This window comes from Pseudopodoces humilis, chromosome 4 (genome assembly GCF_049639895.1).
Source record: "Pseudopodoces humilis isolate 2021_Gansu_Grassland_sample_001 chromosome 4, ASM4963989v1, whole genome shotgun sequence".
Taxonomy (NCBI): domain Eukaryota; kingdom Metazoa; phylum Chordata; class Aves; order Passeriformes; family Paridae; genus Pseudopodoces; species Pseudopodoces humilis.
Window position 1 is genome coordinate 54920254 of NC_142203.1, and position 24804 is coordinate 54945057.

The following is a 24804-nucleotide window of genomic DNA, read 5'->3' on the forward strand; positions in this document are numbered from 1 at the left end:
GATGGGACAAAAAGTGTGCTGTCCTCATGCCATTACAGGCCTGGGCAGAGCAGACCCTGCCACATGGTAGACAGCATGCTCAGCACACAGGGTCCAGCAGTCCCGAGGACTGCAAACCCCCACAGCAGGAATCACACGTTTTGCAGGTGGTAATTTTGCATACATTCTGCAATTCTGAGCCTCTATAATAGCTGTCATCCAAGAAAATTTCTCCCCAGGTCTGACAACATGAACACTGCACATGGTATTTCAGGCATTTGCTGATTATCCTCAGATTTAGGATAGGACAAAGACCTTTGTCTTTTTCCAAATGTCAGCATACTAATCCCACAGCTTTTTCCCGGTGTCCTGCTAGTCTTAAAAACATTCTCCCCCAGCTTGTTACTGAAGCTGTAGCAAGCTTTTGTTACTCTAAGCAGCTTGAGAAGAGATTCCTGAAAAGAAATTAAAAGAGTGATTAAAAGTGCAGCTCTAGTCAAAACTAATTCATGAACTACAGCATCCAAGCACAGTCAGTACTGTTTAAGGAGTCTGAATCAACAAGCTCTGCAAACAGTTCAAAGCAACAGGAAACCATAGAATTTTTCATGTTGATAAAAATGCTCTGAGGTCTGATAAAAATTGTATACATTTCAGAGAAAGTATTGTATAACACTGGCTTCCATTGTATGGAAATGTTCTGAAACAATCTTTTTCTGGACAGGAAGTAACTAACAATACCATCTTGAAGTTAAAATTGTAAAATTGAACAAACATACTCGGTGGACTTGTGTAATGACTACAACTTCAGATTTTGCTTTTTGTCTTAAACACAACTTTCATATAAAGTGTACATATACAATAACAACTTTCATATGTAAAAACAAGCTCTGAGAAAATAAAAAAGTAGAAGTTACAATCAAGTAACCAAATCAAAATCTCTCCCGCACTACCAATGTTTTATCTAGTTCTACACCTACATTCCTAGACCTGTTTTTGCTGTTACATTTTGGGTTTGAATCAAGTTTATTTTTTAAATCAGCAAATGTTTAGAAAGTTACTATGAAAAAGCCTTTTTTCTGTATCAGTTAATACACATACCTACCTGTTTACCTATAAAGTTCAAAATATTAGCTTTACAGACTGTGCTCTGTAGCTACATAACACTGCACCGGCAGTGCCTTCAACCTTTTTTCTAAGCTATTTTGTTTCCATTTAAGAATCAGCTTTTAGTATTAGATATTTAAGTACTTAGGAGTTCGCATTACATCACAATTACCTGCCATAACATCAAATACCTGCCATTTTTCAGCATTTGAGGGAATAAAGATTACCTAGAGACTTCCACTAAACCTGTTAGGTTAAGTAAAAATTACATTTACCTTACCCAGAAACATAATTATATATTGTCCATTACATATTCAAGGACCTGAAGTTTTAGCCAATTTGTTTCAGCTCAAAGTAGGATATTGCACAGTACTTAGAAAGACATAAGGTATAGGAAGTTAGTAAAAAAATAATTTAGCGATTACCAGAAATCTATTCTCTTAAATCTATTCTACAATTCACAGGTATGCAATCCTATAAAACAGTCCGTTTGGGGAACAAATGGATGACTCTATCTGTGCCAATCTCAACCAAATGCTCAGGAAGCCCACACGCAGTACCTTCCAGACGAGGAAGGGCAAGGAAGGAGGTAGGGGAGTTTCATGCACTGTGAGACAGCCACTGACAGCGCTCAAAATGTATTGCCATCACATGAAATCCCAAGAGTTAGGATACCTTGGGAAATAAAGCTCTTGTTATTGAACAAGACATTCTCATTTGAAGACAAATGAGAAAGTTTACTTAATCTCATTCGTCTTCCATCTGAACTTCCCATTCATAAGGGACTCCTGAAGGAGCTTAGTAAACTTTAGAAGAGTAAGGACCTTTTTCCACAGCACAGATTTACATTTGGCTGTAGGACAGCACAGGCATTACAGTCTCACAAATTAGTAACATCAACAGCATGGAAGGTGGCAGAGTTGCAAAGATGAGGACAAATCAGTGCCCAGTACTTAAAATTAAGGCTTTTACAGTAGAGCAAAGAAAAATTCCAACAAATCTCTTAAATTTTTGGTATAATGACAGTGAACATAGAGCTGTTTATACTAAAGATTAATAGTATTAATACATAACCTGTAGGTTATGTATAGGGCAGTGTTAAACTGATTTGAAAAAAAAAATAAACACTGGATTTGCTTTTACTTCTTTTACTTCTGCAGTTCTCTGTGTGCTGTTTTAAATGCCTGTTCTCCAATGCCCCCATATGCTGCTCAAGTTCAGCAGGTAGGCAACCAGCTGAAGTTTTGCAGGAAACATTCAAAGCAATAATTTATCACTGATGGTGAAAGTTACTCCCATAGTTGAATGATGATCCATCTCTCTAAGGTTTTCCTTTTTTTATCCTTCCACACAACCTTGAAAAGATCATTTTCATAGCAGGAACCAAGGAAGAGTTCTGGGAATCAAACGAGATAATAGACATTGTATTATCAAGTACTCAGTTTTATCTTCATAAAGTTCTCACTTTGGTTTAGTAACTTATTCAAGGTATACAGGTATCTTCAGAATTTTTCAAGGTATATAAGTGATTATTCCTCTAAATTGTGCAAGTAAGCTGACAGAGGTATCTCTGAAAAAATGTTTACCTTAAATTTGTTTTCATTACAAAATTGGATAGAACTAACCACTAGCTTTTAATGACGTAAGAGCAGCTAAACTATATTACATTGAATTTTAGAATAGATATTTATCTATAGTGAAAATACTAAAAAATCATGATAGTAAAAAGTTGTGTTTTTTTCTTTAATTTTGCTCTGTTCAAAGATTCTTGTCAGGAAGTCAAGAAAGGAGTTCTTCTGTCTTTAGAACTAGACAATTAATTTTAAGATGTACAGCTATTTTCCACATCTAGTCACTAAAAGCATTTATCAGAAGCCAACAAAAAAACCCAGCTTAGTGTCAGGTTCTAGTGTATGAACAAAGAATCCTGAAATGACAGTGTAATGAGACATTTCTGAAAGAAGTCTAGATATTAACATTCCTACAAACAGCCCTTACATGCAGTAAGCTAAACAATGCTGCATCTGGAACAAGAAATACCAGGCAATGAATATCTAAAAATATCCGTTTCTCTCCATTCTACAGCAAGGAAATCCAACTTAGCCACACTCACAACACAAGCAGAAAAGAGAAGAAAGCAGAAGGGAAGAAATAACATTATTCATGTTTGTTAGCAAAATAAGTTTAGAAAGGCCTAAAAGCAATCCACAATCAGGCTTTCTTGTTAGTTCCCCTAGTTCCTTGATACTCTGTACAGAGACAATTTTTCCTTTGCAATCTTCATCTAAAATCTCCCAGCAATGGAGTTCTGACAATCAGAATACTCTTACAGAACTCATGCAAATATTTTAAGGGAGAATATTAAGTGGTTTAACTGCTTAGTTTGAATTTCTACTGTTATTTCACACAGTACTTGAATAGAAAGTCATGCCAAAATTAAGTTATAGTTTGTTGTATTCCTAAACACCAATTTTCTGGAGTTTAAATGAATATATTTTCTAGACATGGTCTTCAGGATCAATATCTATAGTCTTCAGAACCATTACAAGAACAATTTTAAGGGAAAAAAAAACACAGAAGAGAAAAAAAAAATAAAGAAACCCCTTACACCAGCAGCACAAGCACTGTTCTCCCAATAAAAGAAGCAGAGAGAACAAGAGCACAAAGTTGCTTTGGGATCCAGAGACACTGCTAGTGAGGCAGGAGTTCATGTACTGCTTAACAAGCAGGCCCAGCAGCACTCTTCTTTTCAGGGGCATGGAGAAGGATAGAGAAAATGAGGAGGAAGGGTCAAGATGGGACATAATTTTCAATCTCTGCAATCTCAAGAATGCAAGCCTGTTCATGACCGGCATGTTTTCCTTTTCACATTTCACAAACACCCTCAAATTAATTTATGGATTCTTTAAGAGCTGAAGTTCAGTAGTTTCCTTTGCAAAACAATGTTCAGCTTGTGATAAGGGCTGTTTATGCCACTCACAAATAACTAATTAGACCAATTCTCACCCAGGTGAAAATTAAGCCAGACTTCATGGAGCCACTTAGGTGCTCTTGCTGAGTCACAGATAGGTAGAAACAGCACCTTGCAAGGTCTTTGATGTTAATCATAGTGGTTGGTGGGATTTAAGGGTCATAAGACAACAGTGGCAGAAATGCCACCCAGAGCAGCAGATTCAGAAAATTGACAGACTGAAACTCTGTGCTTTGTCCTGACATAAAAGCATAACACTGTCTGTAAATCAACACCCTCTGTTCTAAAGTTTGGTTAGATCAATTTAGTGGCTTAAAAATAAAATCCTTCAGCAGCACTGACAGCAAGTGTCACCATGCACATGTAGTGCAGTATGAAAGAAGTGAGAATAGAGGGATGGCATTAGGACGTGAAGCTATGCGCAGTAAGAGTGGCAATCCCACATCATCTGAAATTCCATAAAATACAGCAGTTCAATAAACAATGTAAACACAGTATTTTCTGATTTGATATTCAGTGTGATTTTGCACGCTCCATCAAGTCTCATCATTTCACATTACAAGAATATCTGTTCTGATGGCTGTATTTCATAACTATGGAGCAAAGTGGCAAAGCTGGGGCTTTTGACAATAGACTGATGAGAATTCTGAAACCTAGAAAATAACAGAAGAAATACAAAATCACAGAATCAAGTCATCATGTGTTTCCATTGAGATAAACAGCAATTATATGGTAAATAGTGATAACGTTTAAAAATGAGTCTAACTGCTGTTTTTCCAATCATATTTGACTTCGAGAGACAACACTAAAATAATAATAATCATAATAATAATTTTGTTATTATAAGGACTAGATGTCTTGACAATTTGTTAACAGAAAAGCCAAGGAACACATACCTTCCTTGTTTATTACTCCACATTTGGAATTTGTCTCAAAGATATGTCTGTACTAAAATGCGGTTTCCTCATTTGGCACCACAGTCTTTAGGAACTTCTCTTTGCTTCTTAATAGCTTTAATTCACCTCCTTAGAGGCTCTAAACTTCCATTTTGCTTCCCTGTAGAACTTCATACAGAAATAGTCACAAGTCCTTACCACTTCTCACCAACCATATCCACTCCATCTTTTTCCAGATGTCCAGGTTATTAATTTTGACATGCCTTCTCCATGTGAAGAATTTTTCCTTTAGTGGGCCTGGCACTTGTCATGCCTTTCATTTCCAGCTTAAAACCCACAAACAACATTATCTGACATTAAGGATTTGTCAGTTAACAGTCAGTTTTAAGAGCTTGTGCACTTAACACTCAAAAATAATCACCCTGAAATAAACTACTAGCACAACTACGTGCTGACTGCAGACACCCCAGTGCTGAACTCATGCTTCCACCAACACCAGTGGAAGTATCAGAATTTACACAAGGAGGGGCTAAATAGACATGCATTTCATCACCAGCATCTGATCTTCAAACAGTTTGCAATCCCAACCAGAGTGCTACAGCTGCATGCTAAGTTTCAAAGGAAAAACAAAATCACTGGTTCACATCAAAAGATGAGAATTGCATCATTTTATTTGTATCAAGGAACTGAATTAGACTCCTAGAATGGTAAAAAAATAATTTTATATTTATAAATAACAAATCAATTTGAATTACCCATTAAGCACTACAGGAACTATAGACTCTTTCATTCCCTTTGAGCATATTATTACCATGCTAACAAGTTTCTCCCTTCTGATAACTAACAGCTGAGTAAACACTATTGAATTTTGGATGCAGTGGTTGAACCTACATTGACCTGTAAGTCACAGGTCTGTTTCTCCGATTGTTCACAGCACACTGACACCAAACATTCTGAGACACCCAAATACCATCACTGACAGGTAATGCAGTTTGCTCATTGGATCACTGAAGGTATTACCAAGATTACTTCAAATCCTATCTCTCCCATTGACATGCCTCGCACTGTCAGGCAACCTCCCACTGTAGTGAGATGCAAAATAATGATAAAGGGCACAATCCACTTTTAAATATGCCAGTATGAACACACTGTGCACAGAGCAAAGAGCACTCCGCACAGCTCACAACAGCAGCTGACAAGGGGAAAGCTACACAGGTCTGTACAGTAAGCATCAGTCAAGGAATTGTACCATGTGCTGTGCCATGTGGATGAACCCCAACAGGCAGAGAAACCTGGATAGCCACACCTGGACGAGGCTGTTCATTCCACTTATAAGCAGCTCATGAGGGGAGAGCAGTCAATATTGTCTACTCAACTTCAGCAAGGCTTTTGACACCACCGCTCACAATATCCTCATACACAAATTCAGGAAGCGTGGACTAAATAAGTGGACAGTGAGCTTGATTGGGAACTGACTGAATGGCAAATCCCAGAGGGTCAAAATCAGTGGCAAAGTTGGAGGCCTGCCCCTAGTGGTGTCCCCCAAGGACAGTATTTTCAATACTGGGCCCTATATTTTTTAACTTGTTCATTCTTGACCTGTAAAAAGAAGCAGATTTCCCAGCAAATTCAGTTATGATACTATGCTGGGAGGAGTGACTGACATCCCAGAGTGCTGTGCAGTCCTTCAGAAGGACCTTGACAGGATGGAAAGACAGGCAGAGAAGAGCCATCTGATATTCAGCAAAGGCAAATGCAGGGTCCTGCACCTGGGGAGAAACAACCCCAGGTACCTTGGGCTAACCTGCTGGGGTGCAGCTCTGCAGAGAAGGACCTGGGTGTCCTGGTGAACAAGCTGTCCATGAGCCAGCAGCATGTCCTGGTGGCCAAGATGGATAATGGGACCTTGGAGGGCATTAGGAAGAGCATTGCCAGCAGGTCATGGAAGGTGATCCTACCAGGGTACTCATCCCTGGTGAGGCCTCACCTGGAGTGCTGTGTCTGGTTCTGGGCTCCTCAGGACAAAAGAGACATGGAGCTCCTAGAGTGGGTCTAGCAGAAGCCATAGAGATGATGAAGGGTCTGGATCATCTCTCTTATGATGAAAGACTGAGGGAGCTGGGGCTGTTCAACATCAAGAAGAAACAACTGAGAGATGATCTCATCAAAGTATACAAGTATTGGAAGGAAGGGTGTCAAGACAATGGACCAGAGGTAGAACACCTTCTCAGTGGTGCCAAGTGATTGGACAAGAGGCAATGGCAGACACTGATGCCCAGGAAGTTCTACCCGAACATGAGGAAGAATTTATTTGCTGTGCAGGTGACCATGTGCTGGAACAGATTGCCCAGAGAGGGTGTGGAGTCTCCCTCACTGGAGATACTCAAGAACTGTCTGGACACAATCCTGTGAAATATGCTCTGTTTGGGATGACACTGCTTGAGCAGAGAAGTTGGACAACATGACCCACTCTGGTCCCTTCCTATTTGACCCATTCTCTGATTCTGTGAAGATGACAGTTCTAGAAACATAAAACAGCATAAGTACCACCCTTGGGTATTTACCTTGAAATAGCATTTCCTCACTGACAGCTCAGCACTTACTTTGATTGTGCTGGTGCAAGCTGGTAAAGATGAAGTATTATGTGTTGTACTGGAATTAGATTAGCAACCACTTTGCAAGCACCACTTCAAAATTTAGCTTATACTTCTGAAAGACACTTACAATGACCTTAGTTCTAACCCCAGCATAGCAGGTGGGTGTCACGGCCTTACTCAGATGAAAATAGTTTTAAAAAAACAAGTCTCAAAACACTGCTTAGTGTTTTCTGAGCAAAAATATGGATACCATACAGTTGGTGCTTAAGTTTTGGCTCAAATTGCCTACTTTAGAGGCCTGTATTTACCAGCTCAATAAAAATAGTCAGCAAAAAATGCATGCTACTATAGTCAAGCATCTAATCAAAGAGCAAGAACCAGTGTTTGTTAAGCGCTAGTTAGTTCAGCATGACCTTTTTTTTATGAACAATTTTCCTTAAATGTTACCTGAATGAACTGGTAGGATTCCATGTCCTCAAAACCTATGTGTGAAAAAAGAACTAGAAAAGCCTCCCTCACCCCTACCTGTGCATAAGTATCAGAACAGATATGAAATGTAAGAAACCAAGCCCCAGTGTTCCTGTACCCATGAAATAAACAGTGGCAAAAACCAAGCAGATCTATTAACTACTTACAGAACACTTGCATTGCAAAGTCAGTTTTAAAGAAAGCTGCATTTAAAAACATTTTATGGCTGTATGCTAAACATGGTATAGTCTTCCCAAACTGGAGCACTTAGGTGCTTACATAGTTATGTCCAAAAGAGATTTAACTGATATCAACTTAACTAGTATCAAATACTAGTCCATGTAGCAGAAACTGCCGTTTCCCACTCACTAACAGGCCTTGCATTTACAAACAGACTGGTTAATATAGTAAATAGAATGCTTTGAGCAGGAAGTACTTATACCATAGTTGCAAAAATTTTTCCAGTGTTACTAGCAAATGAAAAGTAACAGTTCTTCAGGAAGACGAACAGCATAGATATATGAAAAAACTATCTAGGGTTCCCTGAATAAGTGAAGTCTTGGGTTTTACAACAACATTAGCCAGTGGCAGAAGTACCAAGACAAAAAGACAAACATGAAGGTGGAGCAGAAGGTAACATCTACAAGATCTAGATGTAGATTCTGTCTGTAAAGGCTGATTTAGTGCAAAGGATTTGAGGAGTATCACGTCCATCTCTGAGCACTCAAGACAGGCAGTATTCTTTAAATGTTAGTATTCTTTAAATGTTAGATTGGCTGGTGTTACTAAGGAGAAGAAGGACTCTAAGTATATTTTAATGCCAAATAAAATTGTTCTTTGTAAGAACAATTGGGGAAGAAATAGAATGTCTTTCTTTGTCTCAGAACTTCACCCCAGAATAACATTAATTCTCCAGTTCTGCTAACAATAAAAGTGGCATATTGAAAAGGACCCTACAATACTCTTTATCATTCCATCCCAGTAACAGAACTATTCTATTGTTGCAGTCTGATTTTAAAAACTATAAATAATACGGACAAAAGAGGAAGTTTTGTTGGGTTTTTTTTTTAATTTCTATGTCACATTTAAGCCCACCATATACACAGTTCTCAGTAAAAACTACTTCAGATCTCAAGTGGCCCATTAAGATACACTGTAAGAGACATGGGCAGCATTCACATTCAGATATGAGGTTATCTTAGGGTATCTAGTGTTCAGTGCTCATTTCACAAAATCCAGCCAAAATGGACCATTATTTAATCATGTACTTCAGCACCTGTGTCTTTTTCATGAAAACTTCTCAAAGATCCTTTGAGTTTTACTATCATGCATAGCCAGACATACCATCTGAGCTGTGCAGTACTTCTGAGAACCCTGAGTACCTAGGACTCAAATCAGCAAGATACCATCTATTCCTAAGCACTGCTAATTGTTTCCTAGTAAAAATCAGTTCCTCCATATGTCTAGATGTAGAAAAGGGACATACACTCAAACATTGAAAAAGCACTTGGAAATCAGTATCCAGAAACTGAAAATAAGTTAATCCAACAGAAGTGTTCCTGCTTAATTGCAGGTTAACTCCTTTAGTCACACACAGTCAGTGAAAAACCCAAGTAGTGCAAAAGCACAGGTGTTCTGACAAAGCTAATCATCCAAATATCTTCTTAGGACCCCAGTTTACTGCATACAGTTATTTGACAACAGAGATACACAGCACATATTATTGTATGTGCTTATTTTTGTTAGCATGAAAAGTACCCTAAGAAACCTGCTATAGCTGTGTACTTCACAGTAAGTCATACTGGAGAAAATAGTCTTTTCTCCAATATCACATAGTACATTTTTTCAGAATTTTGTACAGACAAGCCAGGGCTAGCAGTCTGTTGGAAATGAACATGCCTATGAAGTAGGCATAAGAATTATGAGAATACATGTCAAAGATTCAATACTTCTCTGTAAAGTGCTGTCCATTTAAAGCTCATTCTTCAGTTTTCAAAAGTCAAAGAAGATCTCATGTCCTGTTACGTGAAGAATTTCAAGATTAACTATGGATCCAAGACTACAACAGACTATTTTAAAAGCACTTTAAAAACCCAAATTCTATACCCAGCCATATTACCTATTATGGTTTGGGCTGAATGAGTCTGTTTGTTTGGGTTTGGCTGTAGTGTTGTTTTGTTTTACTACAAAATACACTACTCAAAGGGGGAAAAAAATACCATTTCTCAATAAGCTGAGATTCAGCCTAGCGGATTGTCATAAAAAACCCTTCCAGACCTGAGCTTCAAAACTGAGGAGCAAAGTTCAACAGGGGTAGATCTGAGTTCAGACCTATTTAAACGTTTGCCAACACAATAAACAGACACTGCTGTAGGAAAAGGTATGTCTATCCCACCTGTAGTAGCCCTTCCCTCGTGCACACCCATGTATTTGCAGCCAGCTAGGTTACAGTATTAACACAGCTCACAGCACAAACATTGGTGCTGCAGTAGACAAGTAGAAGAAGCAGTGCTTATCTTCTGTGGTTCCCACCACTTGGTGGCAAGATCTGTTCAGGATGTTGGCAAAGAGCACAACCACAAACATCAACAAAACAGTGCCTGTGAATCATCTGCATGTATGTGGAAGAAGAAGGAAAACCTGAGAGGAGCTATGTATTTCAAGTTCTCCCCTCCCATTACAGAAGACGGGTGATATAGTCTGCTTAAGTTAGCTAACTTGGTAACTGTAACTAAAAAACTGGAAATCATGAATAGTTACTGGAAATGTCAATATATGCTTGTATCTGGCAACCCAGCATCATCTATTGCATGTTTAAACAGTATCTTCATAGACTAATTTTTTAACGATGACTGGCATTCATCACTACTTGCCACCAAAGAAGCATATCAGAGTGCAGTCTGTTGCCAGAAGCATGATTGTGATGCAGTTCCAGAAAATCAATGCAGTATTGAAACAGAGTTCCATTACTTCACCAAATGGAGTAATGCCACTACCAGGACTCTGTGTAGATAAAACAGAGCTCAACACTGCATAATACAAGTACCAGGTAGAATAAACCCACAGCTCCCTCTAGCCTCTTCTCCCCTGTAATATTGCTGTCCTGAACACAATACTAATTTTGGTGGAAATCACATGGCTGAGCCTTGGGAAATATAAAAAACTTGAAACAGAATGGGGAAAAGAAGTTTACCATCAAAACTGGATACAAAAGCAGATTTTTCATAATGCAATACTTTCACACCCATTACACCTTACCTTTAAGATGGAATATATCTGAAAAAGCCTTGCAGGGAAGAACAGCACAAAACCCTGAACATGAACATTTGAAGCATGCTCTTCAAAAATTTTTAAACAGAAAGCTTCCACCTAAATAGGGCTTTTAAATAGGGTATTTAAACACATGTTTCATGGTATCTTTAATAAAGAAGAAAAAAAAAAATAGAGGTGGACTCTGGGTTTTTTTCCCATTAAATAATACAGCACACTTTCTTTGTTCACTGTCACAGTTAACTGTTACTAACACTATAATCACACATGGGGAAGCCTGAGAGTCTTCTCCAGTGCAAAACTACCTCAGATACGAAGTGCACATTGGTAAAACACAGACACACATACATATACTCATGCAAGGTCCGTTCCAGACCTAGTTGCAGCCTGGCTGGGTATGAACACATTACACTGATTCCTTGCTAAGTACCTTTTAACTTCTGAATTAGCAGAGACCTTAGTCCTTAGTAACTACTTGGGGCCTCAACAGCTTCCAAATTACAGATATCTAAAGGAGAAAAAAACTAAGTTCTAGTCTCGTTGAATACCTGCATTGTTTATATGGTCTGGAAAACCTTGGAAAACCATAGCCTCAACTACAGCAATGTCCAAGGCATCTACACTAACAAAAAACTACCAGTAAACCAGTGTTACATTATAAGATAACACTCTTCTCTGAAGTACACTACTGCATAGGCCCAGATTTGAAAGGCAATGATTTAAAGAGTGATTAGCTAAGAGCCTTCAATCAAATTACAGCTTTATGAGACAGTCATGAAGAATAAATGTTTTGCAACAAAAATTTCCATAAAAGCAATATCTAAATTCTACTTAAAACATTTATTAACTAGGAGACAGAAATACTCTGCTCAGCTCTAGTTAAGTGTCATTGCCTTCCCTGATTAGAATTGCTGATCTGCTACAGAATTACAAGCCATTGCAATCTCTGTGGCTCCAAGACTGTGTATTTCCTTAGATTCTGGCTCAACATCTAGTTGAGTCCTGCAAAGATAATAGTAACTGTGGTAGAGTAAGCACTGTTTTGGAAAAACAAATCCCAAGAACACACACACAAAGAACACACACATCTGATGCTTGCCTTGAGACACTGAGAACAAAAATCATCTCAATATGATGAATCTGAAGGACTTATTAGCAGAAGTAGGATTTTTTCTAAAGGGTTTGCCTATAAAATCTTAATAATGCATGGAAGTTCCAAAAAAGATCAATTGCAACTTTAAGACAGTACAAATACCTTCACTAGATCAGCAACCATCCCTTCATGATGCTCAGGACACTCATTTATGTTTTGCCAAGCCAGAAGATCTGGTTGAGATTTCTCATGCTTGTTTTGAAGTCATAAAATGACTGTGACAGAACATAATTTAAGCATGGTAGAGGTCTACACATATTGTTCTATGAAAAGTAGTTTATTAACCATTTCAGGCTGACTAACATGCAGTTTGTATTAGTATTTATATATTACTAACTCTTTAATCAAGTTTTGTTAGCATTATCTGTAGAACTTGTTAGACTCTCCATTCTGCTACAGAAGACAGCATAAACTACTTTGCTACCATTGCTTTCACACAATAAGCATCTCATTTTATCCCTGAGACAGCAAGGTGGCCAGGAATTGCAGTAACGCTGAACTACTGCCAAGAAGCTACACCTGCTCTACTATCTGCAGGATTTCTGTGGATCACAGCTGATGGAAGTATTGCTAAAACAAAGTTTTGGGAAAGCTACCATTAAATCTTGTAGGAGGAAAACAGGTTAAAGAATTTGAGTCTGGACAAATTCAATGATCAATAATACTTCTGCCTCCCAACTGCTTTATAGAGTTCATGTCTTGTTACCCAGATACAGAAAGCAAACTGAAACATGTCAGGACAAGACTGTAGTTTGTCCTGTTCAAAGAAATGTGTTTGACTAACTGCACATACTTCAAATAGTGTAAGATCTAGGAGTGGATCAACCAGTTGCAGACTACCAAAAATTAAAATACCTATTTTTAGGCAAGTGCAGCACTAACAAGTATACCCTAAAATACTAATCTTTCTCAATATTCTCTAACCATGTTAAGAACCCTAATATTCTAATTCTGCCATCTCAAACTGACACGTATCATAACCATCTTTACAAAGACAACATACTAAATATAGTCCAACAAAAGTGAAGATGAAGCCTTTTTATAAAGACACCTTGATTAACATGACATGACAGAGATGAGCACATCTTCCAGAAGCTTTTACCTTATAATTCCTTATAATTCAGCATGAATGATGGAAAAAGCAAATAGCAAATTTAGATATTTGTCCACAGCCATCATGTAAAGGCCATCACATGAAGTAGTTATGGAGAGACTACATCATTAAATCAGGAATTAATACTAGATATTATGTTTAATAGGACATAATTTTCTGTATCCCTACCAGAATTCACAGCTGTGCAGCTTCCCCATTGTGTCTGGAAAGAAGTGTATTCATTACACGCCTAAACAACTGCATCACTGTCTCTACTTCCCCTGCTCACAGATCAAAGTACAAGCAGTACCAGTGACAAGAAAAATACAGCAATGGTTCCAACTTGTAACACAGTACTTACCTGGTCAATGCATCCAATAGCCTAAGCTGCCAATATAAATCCTGAGTATGCTTTAAAGCTGTTACTTGAGAATTTTTAATGCAATCAGACTTCTGCTCAAAGAAGACTGTGCAATACTGACAATGAACACAGGAACACATGTTGTCAACTAGGAACAGAACATAGTTCATACACGAAATCCATGTTTCCCTATTAAAGAATGCTATAATGTATGTGGTCAATCCAACAAAAGGTTGTCCGCAACTGTTATGTCACTCAACAGTAACTATTGATAAGAACTTGTCTTTACACAACAGGAATGAGGTACTGGAGGAAGAGAGACAGACTGGGAGATAGAGGAACAAGACTGGACAACCTCTGTCCGGCCTATATGATCCACAGGGCTTGATACACTTACCTTCTGTGAGATGAGAGACATGTGCAGACATACAGGATACAGCACTAAGAAAGTGTCCTGAACTACTCTAAATTTCCCTAGTTTCAACATTCCTAAAAAAATGTTTAAGAGCAGCACTGGCCCAAGGCCCAGTTGGTTTCCACCACACACCCAGTGCATAATTACCTGGCTTGCCTGATGGTATTGCACATCCCGAACAGACTGAACTACACCAGCAGAACACTGAATTCTTCATTATATGAAAGGAAACTAAGAAAGCTCTTGCTGGTTTGGCAAGCCAACTTCCCTCACCCAAGTTGTCTGTGTTCTAACCATTGAAATAGGTGAGCTCTCCACCAGCCAGGTACCACAAGATCAGTCTACAAGCTTACACAGCATAGCAGTACCCATTAAATACTGAATATAATACTGAGACCATCATGTGACCCAGGTACATTGAATTACCAGTGATTTTGCAACTTTATTCTAGAACACTCAATTTTTAGACCTTAGTAGAGTATAGAGTATCAGCTGCTGAATTAAAAGCCCAGTGCACCTTGGTGTAGAAATACTCTGAAACCCATGGGCACTTGCATTTAGAAATTAATACAAAACAGCTACCAAATCAAGACCTCTGCTCTGAACAATAACAAATGTCTGTTACTTAACCACAGATCCACTAAGTAAGTGCTGGCCCTGACTTGGGTGTGCTCACTCATATTTAGAGAGATGCAGCTTATCAGTAACACATTGCTACATTTCAGAGTTTGTCCTCCTTGTTAGAAGATGGTCTGCAAAGGAATTCTATAATGCAGTACCCCAAAGCATTCTGCCTAAAATGTCTTTAAAATACTTGTTAGCAAATTTAGTCTTCTTGACCTTACAGTGCCAAGATACTACTCAAGTCATCACACCAACAAGTGTGTTTTTTTAAGATTATTTCAGTTCTCTAAAGATAGGGACTTGTACTGTTAATATTAAGAAGCTAAGACATGAAAACGCCAGGAGAAACTGGAGTTCTGGAGACAAAATGCTTGCTCCTCTTCAACAGTTCAGTGGATCTGTAATATGATATATCTACAAACATGGTATTGATTTTAAATCACTGAGGTTTCCATTATTTTAATTTTACATAATCCTGTGTCCAACTAGAATTTTTAAGTATATATCCCAAAAAATTACAATATCATTTAGACTTTTGGCAGAAACATCACTTTCTTGGATATGTAGACAGCTGCAAGAGTGGGTTTATTCTGTTTGAATTTTTTTAATGGAACAGAAGACAACAGAAAAATAAAAACTAGCCTGAAGAGTAAGGAGTCATTCTTTCCTGTATCTTGACCTGTGACCCCCAGTGACAGGACAGAGACAAGGATGAAGCTGTTATTGCCACACATGTAAGGAAGTTAATAAACTGAATTCAAATGTCCTACACAGCTTGAAGAGACATCTGTGACTCCCACAGTAATATGCCAATTTCACATCCAAATTCTTAAATGGCCAAAATACAAGGGACATGATTGGTAACTTTTGTAGACTTTGAACTATTGTCATTAAATCTTATTAAAACAGCATCTTGCTAATGCTGCCTCTACCTTGCAGATCATACCGGGTTTCTGTTGCTTTGGAACATGGACGAGTTTCCATTCCACCGTCAGACAAGTCCAATAGCATGAATTATTTTTTTCAAACTATACAAATTCCTAAGGATATGACTGTGGAAAGTTTTCATAGGTATCTATGTCACATTTTTACCTACCAATTTATATGATATCTGACTGATTTTATAGATTTTATTCCTTCTCATTTCCTGAAGCTCTCAAGTGGATTCTCCAGTTTACTAAGGAACCTGCTGTGAAGCCGATTTCCCTAGAGCCTTCAATTTATTGAGAAATTCCCATGTTCGATATTCTTTGAAGACTCCACAAGAGTGAAAGCGATCCTTCGCTGTTCCGGAATTTCACCCCAGCGCACTGAGTTTAAAGCACTCGTTTTCTGGACTGAAAATCGCCTAACAACCCGGGAAAGGTCCTCATGGTGGGGAACTGGGAGCCGAGACGGCTCTTACAGAATTCCGATGTGACTACGGCGGAGATAAACCTCTGCAGATCGCGGTGCGCCCCTCACGGATAGCACTGCTCTCCCTTCACCGGGCTGATGCATGGCACTGAATGCAGCAGGATTCCTGCTGCTGGCGCACCCCGCCAGTGAGACCCCTCGACTTCGTGCGCACCCAGCAGCGCCCACAGTTTCCACGGGCGGCCGCTCCCACCCCCAGCCCCGGCACCAGCCCGGCGGCCCCCGCGACATCCTTACCCCATGGCGGCCGGCAGCGCCTGGCACCGGTGGTGCCGCGTCCCCGGGGCGCTCCTCGCCGCGCCGGCAGCTCTGCAGCCCCGTGGCGGCGGGGCTGCTGCTCTGGGCCCGCCGCAGCTGCCGGGGGCCGAGCGGGGCCGCCCGCGCCCTAGGGGGCGCCCCCCCCGGGCCGGGCTCCCATGGCCACCGGCCCCGCCGGGCGCCCGCAGGCAGCGGCTCCGGCTCCCGGGAGGGCGGCAGCGGTGGCTTCGGACGGGTCCCCTCCTGCAGGCGAACGGGGAGGCGCTCGCCTTTTCCGAGAGAGACTGGCAGCGGCTGCGGCGCTTCTCGCCGGGACGTGCGCGGCCGCGGAGGGTTCCGTGTGCCTCAGAGGCGGAGCGGGATGGGGCAGGCGGTGCGCACAGAGCTCCACGCCGCCGCTCCCCCTAGCACCGCCGCCAGCAGCGTGGCGGGCACGGATGCATTTTCCCGAGAAGGCAGAGCGAGCCGTGGCACCGGCGAGGGCATCGGACTCCCGGCGAGAGGCCGCTCCCGACGAGCTGCGGCCGCGCACCGCCCGCGGACAGCGGGGCGCCGCGTTCCCCCGATCCGCCCGCCCGCCCACCCCCGGCTGCGGAGATGCGGGGCACCGCTCCTCCTTCCCGCGGCGGCGGGCCCGCTCCTCGCCGTCACGCCTTCTTCTGCAGCGAGCGGGCGGGCATCGTCCTGAGGCGCGGCGGATCGGTCACTGACAGCGGGCGGGGGGGGGGGGTGCCGCCGCCCGGCCCGCGCTGTTCTGCGGCGGGGCCCCGGGCTCAGTCCCGCCGGTGGGACAGAGGGAGGGAGCGATGGCCGTCTCAGGCGGTGCCCGGCTGCTCCGGCGCCACCGAGCCGCTGCCTGTGCCCGCTCGCATCCCCCGCCTCCGCCTCACACCTCCGCCACCGCCCGCTCGTCCCCTCGCGGTGGGCAGGCGCAGCCGCCGCGCGGAGCCCGCTCCTCCGTCCCGCTCCTCCTCCTCGGGGAACGGGAAGGGAAGGGAAAAGAAAGGAAAAGGCGAGAAGAGCGGAGTAGAGCCGCGCCCTGCCCTACAGCCCCGCGCCGCACGCGGCCAGCGCGTTCCTGCCCGCGGCGGCACCTGCTCGCTCTGCCTCCATCCTCCGCCCGGGGAGCTTTAAATAGAACACGTCACCGCGCTCCCCTACGCACCGACGTCACGCCCCGCTCCCGGCGCTGACGTCACCGGGGTGCGGAGGATGATGTCAGAGTGGTCCAAGCCGCCGGAAGCTCTTCTATAATAGGGAACGGCGGTGGGGGGAGAGCGGAGCGGGGAGGGCTCGGGGTGCTGGCGGCGCCCGGGCCGCCTCCTCCCGCCCCCGGCCCCTGCGGCGCCGTCTCCACGGCAACGCCGCGCCCGGCGGCTCGGCGGGGAGAACCGGTGTCACGGAGTCACGGGCGAAGGCGGCGCGGAGCCCTCTCCGGAACGTGGCTACTGCAACTTCCCAGCCCTCCGCCTTGCCAAAAGATGGGCCCGCGTCCCACTGCTCTGCAGACGCTGCACACATAACACAGACAGCGTTACCGGAAAAACGGGGAAGAAATGCGGCAGCCATTCTAAAATTGTTCCCCCAAAAATGTAGATTCCGGCACATCCACGCTAGTACTATCGAAAAGAAAGAGTCAGACTGTAAGCTGGATAGGACATACAATATTTGGCTGAGTTCTTCACTTGTGCCATGAAAACAGCATGCTTCTAATCCATCACTTGCCAAAGCTCCAGCACCATGTACTATCTTGCAGGGATACACCTCATCTCAACTTCTGCAAATACTTCCATTAACTCTCTGAGATTCCATCAACTTGTAAACATGAGGTTTAACTACTCAGTACACTGCCAGTGACATTGGGATTCCCCAGGTGGAACATACTCCTTGCTAGGATGTCTTTCAGTGTTCTCGTATTTTCTGCTTAAGTGAGGTTGTAGCTACTAGAAGCTACATACGTATAGAGGCATATTAAACTACAATGAGCATAAGAGGAAGATATTGATACTACACTAGATGCCAATCTCACATAAAAATTGAAGAAGCCCAGAATATTCCCAATGTGTGTTACAGAATTGTAAAGTATGATAAAATCAACCATGTTAAAGCTGTTGCTTTAACAAAGGGTTGTTTGTCCTCTCATAAAACCTCTATTATTTAGGACCAAGTGTATCCCAGAAGAGGCTGGAATAAAAGACAGCATTCACCTAAAAAATCTAATCTTTCTATAGAGTCAGGATGCACATTTACAAAACTTATTTTAATCTACAAATGCATGTTTTACAGACTCGTTTCAACATTTTGACCTCTAAAAGTAATCAGCTATGGGAAAAGCAAGGATGACAAATTAAATATCAAGACAAACCTCCTCCAATCACAATCATAGGAAACCCAGCATGAATCATTACTATGGGAGTAGCAGCAAGGCATACTGCCTCACGAGGCAGAAAAGAACAGCTTCCTCTGCTGCCCATTTCTGATTTCCCACACACCACCTCATAAGCTAAAGGCACTGAGCTAAGAAGACTTTAGTTTGAGTGACAACAGTCTGAGGTTTGTTGTTTGCAATGCTAAGAACCTGCACAGTTATGACAAGGCTGCATAATTTCACTGGACTGCAATTACTGTGGTTGAGCCTCACCTGCTGGCCCTGAAACATGAAATTCTATGTATTTTCCACTAAAAATAAAACTATGTGCGCAGGCTTCTATCATAAAACAGAGGTACTCTCTGGTGTTGGGATAGGGGGGAAGATGGAGATCCACAACTATTCTTTCTTCTATGTTAGAGTGAAAAAGATAAAAATTAATGCCAACTAGGCAAGCATAAACAAAAAGTAGCTTATATGTATGTATTCACTGATGTCAACTAGCTGGGAGTCTATATTCATTAGCTTCTAAAAGTCTGAAATGATACTCCATGTAGTAATGGCAGGTCAACAGCAAGGAAACTAAGGCTTTAATTTTATATATGAGTAACTGTTTCATCAGTTTATTCTTTCAGCTCAAGCTCACACACTAATGCAAATGCTTTAGTATTTCATTATGTTCACAGTATTTTGTTTAGATATCACAGATGATTCCATCTGTCTCTGCCTTTCAGCTTGTTCACATATTTGTCTTGCATGAAGTCTACTTTTCTGCAGCATGGGTACAAACCCAGAAATCCCCAAGAATGAAGACAAATACACACTGAACACTGGGGTAAAGAATAGTGTGTTCACTTGAGAATAAGTGGTGTGAACAGAATCATGGACAAAGAAACATGTGGAATATCAAGAATGTCTTTACTGACTTGTGAAATAAATGAACTGTATATTTCATGCACTTCTGTAAGTAATAAAATATGAGTACTGGGAAAGATAAGATCCTGGGTAGGGGAACAGAACTGTAGGGACTAAGAAAGTGTCACTTCAAGAAAATCTGATGATTTTTTTAAAGTTTTTTTCATTCTTAATTCTTCATTTTAACAGTTTTTATTTATTATTACATTTAAGTGCAGAAAGTCCACCTTATTAATTACTTCTCTTCCACATTTACTGCTATTTCGAGAACTGCCTCCAGTTCTGACAGGTTTCTCTAAGATTTAAGCTTTGTCTCAATGACACCCTTTTACAGTCTTGATTAGTTTCCAGGTTGATTGTGTTAACATTATTTGTCTTGTGGAAAAAGCCTCTGTTTATACTTGCCAAGCTTACTGAAATCCCTTTTCTGTCTTGCCGTTCCCCAGATTAATGTATGATAGAAAAACATGGTCATCTATGTCAGCTAAGGCAGAACTGTATATACAAAGTAAGCAAGCCAAGTGATTAATCATAGATATTAATAGGAGAAATACACAATCACCTCATCTTGAAGTCTGAAGTGATAAAACATGGAGAATTTTAGCAGTGATGACAAGACTTTTAGCTCTAAGTTAATTGCTTTGGGGTTTTTCCCCTGCTATTTTAGAACACTTCTTTGTCTAGAGCACTTTGATGAAGGCAGTCTTGAGCATTGCCTGGAAACCATCAGCAGCTCAGAGCCTGTTTTTTCAGAAAAATACCAAGTAATGCCACAGTCAAATAAGAGATGGATGGCTTCAGGCAAGGCAAAGCACAGGGTGGTGCAGGTGAAAGAGTGTAATTTTGCAGAGTTGAAGTAGCATCTTCCTGGCATGTATATTCGTAGCCAGCTACTGAACTGCCAAGCCCTGTTCTGATACCCTTGCCCAGGATGGCCAACCAGCTGGGGCAACACCTGCAAACCTGGCAGCAATTACTGGTATCTCTGAAAGGAATGCTACTTTGAGTCTCTCAGTGGGATACCTGTAGATGGAAAAAAACCCCAGATGGCTGTGCTATCTGAATTTCAAGCCTGCTGTGTATCAACATGGCCACTGTCCTGCTCAAAGTCCTGGAAGAGCAGAAGTACAGAGCTGGAACATCAAGAAGCACTACAAAGGTCTGCATTTTGCCGAACTTTGTATGGTTACTTTACCTTACGTGTGGTTATTTTTTCTCCATGCAAAACCAGATCTGCACCACTTGATTGCACACTGGCTAGGAGCTACCATTCCCATGGAAAAGACAGGAGAATCCCATTAAACTATACTAAGCAGTGGAAAGATTTGAACTGCAATTGTTTGTTCAGGTCCAGTTGACACACACAAAACAAATGAATTCTAGCTGCAGCAAAACCATAAAGAAACTGTTCAAAGGTTGTTTAGGGAACCTTGGAGCAATTATTGGCCAACCAAAATTGGCTTGTTTGGTTAATGAAAGTAAAATCCAATATGACATATTATTATGCTCTCCAAATATTTTGGGTGAGGTTAATACAAGCAAGGGAGCAAAAAGAGCTATTAAATGACAAAAGAATTAACAAGTGTAAACCTTCTATAAACAAACGTTTTTTCTGGTACTCCAAAGGTTATTTCTCTTCAAGAAGCTCATACCTTCAGGAGTAGCCTTCCTAAACAAGGAATCCTAAACAAGGACTGGGTGCAAAAGAAGCAACGACTGAAAAGTAATCACATATGGCAGCCATCTCTTACTCTGTCTGGGAGAAGGTAGAGGTAACTAAGGACATAGACATCTTTGCTACAGCAGCTCACATCTTGCAGATACTGCTTCCTTCACAGCTCTAGGCTGGGGTACTACTGCTCCTCCCTTACATCAGCTATTTTTTTCTGTTCGTTTGTACTGTTTGTTCAATACCAGGCGAGTTTAAATTCTACAATCCCTAAGGAAACCGATTATGTTTATTCCCACAGAAGGTGAGGGAACCAGCACCTCACACTTGCCTCACTGCTCATCCATTGCTGCTATTTAATGTCTCCTTCCATCTCCTACTCCTTTATATCTTCTTCTTGCCCTCTTTTCTCCTGTCTAATCACAAATTTCTCTCCCCACACGCATGATTCTTTCAGTGAGTGGGATCACTTCTCCATCATTTTCCCTTGCAGGATCTGCATTTAATATATATGTGGATAAAAGAGGGGAGGAGAGTAAATGTCATCCTTTTCCCTAAGCCCAAGGTTTTTGTCTGAATTTTCATCAGTCTAGAATAAACTTCACTGTTATATCAGGTGGGCCTGGAGGGATTCTGGACCAATTTTAAAACCACTGTTTTTTCTCCTGGAATAGATGAAGAAACATAAGGGTTGCCTTATATTCAAATAAATGTGGTACTCTCAAACTAAGACTAGATTTGATTTTGAAAGAAACTGTATGACATAATTCCCTGAAATGCCTTATGGTCCAATATTTCTAACTCTGTGCTGCTGCCAGTGAATGCTAATTTTCCAGCACCCACTTCCAACATTTCATTGTCTTGCCACCAGAAATGTATTGCACATCTCCTACACAGCTCTGTGGCAGTTCACCCCTACTGGAATTTTTTTAGATACTGATCCCTGACTAATGCTTTTATTTCTTACTTAGGTTTATCAGTTACTTCCTCCAGTGCTTTTTCTCACCATACAGAAAGCACAGTTTATGCCACTGGACTGATTAGGTCAACTTGTAATTTCTGTCTTACTTCACCAAGTTTACCTAGAGATACCACTCAGTTTTTGCAGTTTCAGCTGAAGATTATAAAAATATTGTAAAATAATCACTGTGTTTTTTACATACGGGTATTTACAGAGTAAGTATGTATGAGAAGGCAGAGGAATGAGGGGAAAGCATTTTTAAGACTTGAGGTTCCTAATGTTCAACATCTGTGCATTCCTTGCATATCATTTGAGAATAGCCAATTAAAAGAACCTCACATAAACCTGTCCCTTTAATCTTGCAGATGCAGGAATTCTAAATTGAGCAAGAGAATATTCATGCTTGTAGCCTAATGCAAGCTTTGCAGAGGTTTGATACTGCTCATCAAGTTGTTGGGAAGGAAACTGGAGAAGAAGGAGCAAGAGCTCCTGTGAAGTACAGTATGAACTGCTGGAGGGAAGAAGACACATTTGCAAATTACAAATTGGTTTATTTTCACACCTTGTCGAAGAAGTGTACCATTGTACTGGTTAAACTGAAGTATAATGAAGTTACTGTTTTTAGTTTACCTCTTGTGGATTACTTGTGTTTTCTAGGATTTTTCTTTTCATGTGATGATGCTTTGAAATGTGATGGCCATACTGTGCAATTGTAACTCAGAAGATGTGCATTTTAATTCCTGGGCCAAAAGTTGTCTATAATACTATTTTCTTGATACACATCATACAGTCGCTTTAATATGAGTGCCAGATAGTCAGCCACAACTAATATCTGATTTCTGATGTTTGCTGAGTAGCCAGTGCCATTAATATGTATTGTAAGTAGCACTCAATGTAATTAGTATTCACATAAAAAGGACACCTATATAGAGTTGGATAAAGGGGAAGTAATTAAAACCATATTATAATACCTATCTAAAGGTGTAGAGTTAAGGCTTCCATGGCAACCTTAACTCTGCATTTCCTGCCTTTAGTGATTTTAAAAGCTCAGCTTCACTCTTCCTTTAATATAGTATTTCACCAATAGAAAGGTTATTCTGAAACCTGACATTTCTAGGACTCCTAATACTAACCCAGTTTGCACAGCAACAATTATAAATTATTCAGAAGAAACTGTACAAATACATAGTGCACAGCAAAGACTGAACTTGCCTTAAGCTGGTGTAATGTATTATGGATATGTGGTAGCCTCTTCATAGATAAAGTGCTGGCAGCTTCCCTTTGCATCTCTTGTTTCATTGCCTCTGTGACACTGACTGAAGAACTATCTGGCCTGAAAAACACCATATTAAAACTGATGATGAAAAGGAACATGCCTGCAAATATAAAATTGGAAAAAATTATCTTCTTTGCATTACAACTCATGAAAAAACATTAGCAAGTACACCTGGAAAATTAGTGGTGATTGTGAATATAAGCAACACTTTGGATTACTGTTTAAAATTGTTCCAATTTTGAACTTCTAACTTTTGCTTAGACTTACGTAACTTGTTTCAGGAAGTGTGTATTGGCACATATACATGTGTCCATCTTTTGGGTACCTGCATTTTAACGTAAGTGTCAACTTTTATGGCTTACTAGTAACATAAATGCTATTGACTTGGAAGATAGGGACTAGGTTTTCAGAGACAAATTACATAGGACCAGCTCTTTTTAGGATGCTTTACTTGAATGGTTATTAAAAACTGTATCTTCAGTTATTCCTATTGTAAGCCTTCCTAGAAAAGTTTCAAAGAAAACATCTATATACATATTGCAAAGTTTAAGGTACTCCTTGTCCTTGTTAACCAAAATGTTCTGATTTCATAAGCAAAACTCCTGAACACTACATTTTACTATATTTTATTTCAAAGCCTTTGTGATATAGGAAAATGTTATTCATTCATCTGTGTCTGTAATTATCTGACTGAAGGATGTCAAGGCAATAGATTCAGGCTTTTCTCAGTGCTGCTGAGCAATAGAGCAAGAAGCAATGGGCAGACACTGATGCCCAGGAAGTTCCACCTGACCATGAAGAGGAACTTCTTTACCATGCAGGTGACTGTGCACTGGAACAGATTGCCCAGAGAGGCTGTGGAGTCTCCCTCACTGAAGATACGCAAGCACCATCTGGACACAATCCTGTGCTGTATGCTCTGGGACAGTCCTGCTGGAGCAGGAAGGTTGGACCACATGACCCACTGTGGTCCCTCCCAAACTGACTCATTCTCTGATTCTGCCAAA

General features: G+C 40.9%; 1 protein-coding gene across 1 annotated transcript in view; it reads right to left on the minus strand.

The window, feature by feature from the left end:
* The window catches only part of HOMER1 (homer scaffold protein 1), an 86978-nt gene extending 70279 nt beyond the window's left edge, over window positions 1-16699 (minus strand). Inside the window, exon 1 of the mRNA XM_088054403.1 lies at window positions 16588-16699. Within this exon, the coding sequence (XP_087910529.1) occupies window positions 16588-16592 (5 nt within the window). The 5' untranslated portion in view covers window positions 16593-16699. The remainder of the gene's footprint in view (window positions 1-16587) is intronic.
* Window positions 16700-24804: the final 8105 nt, after the last annotated feature.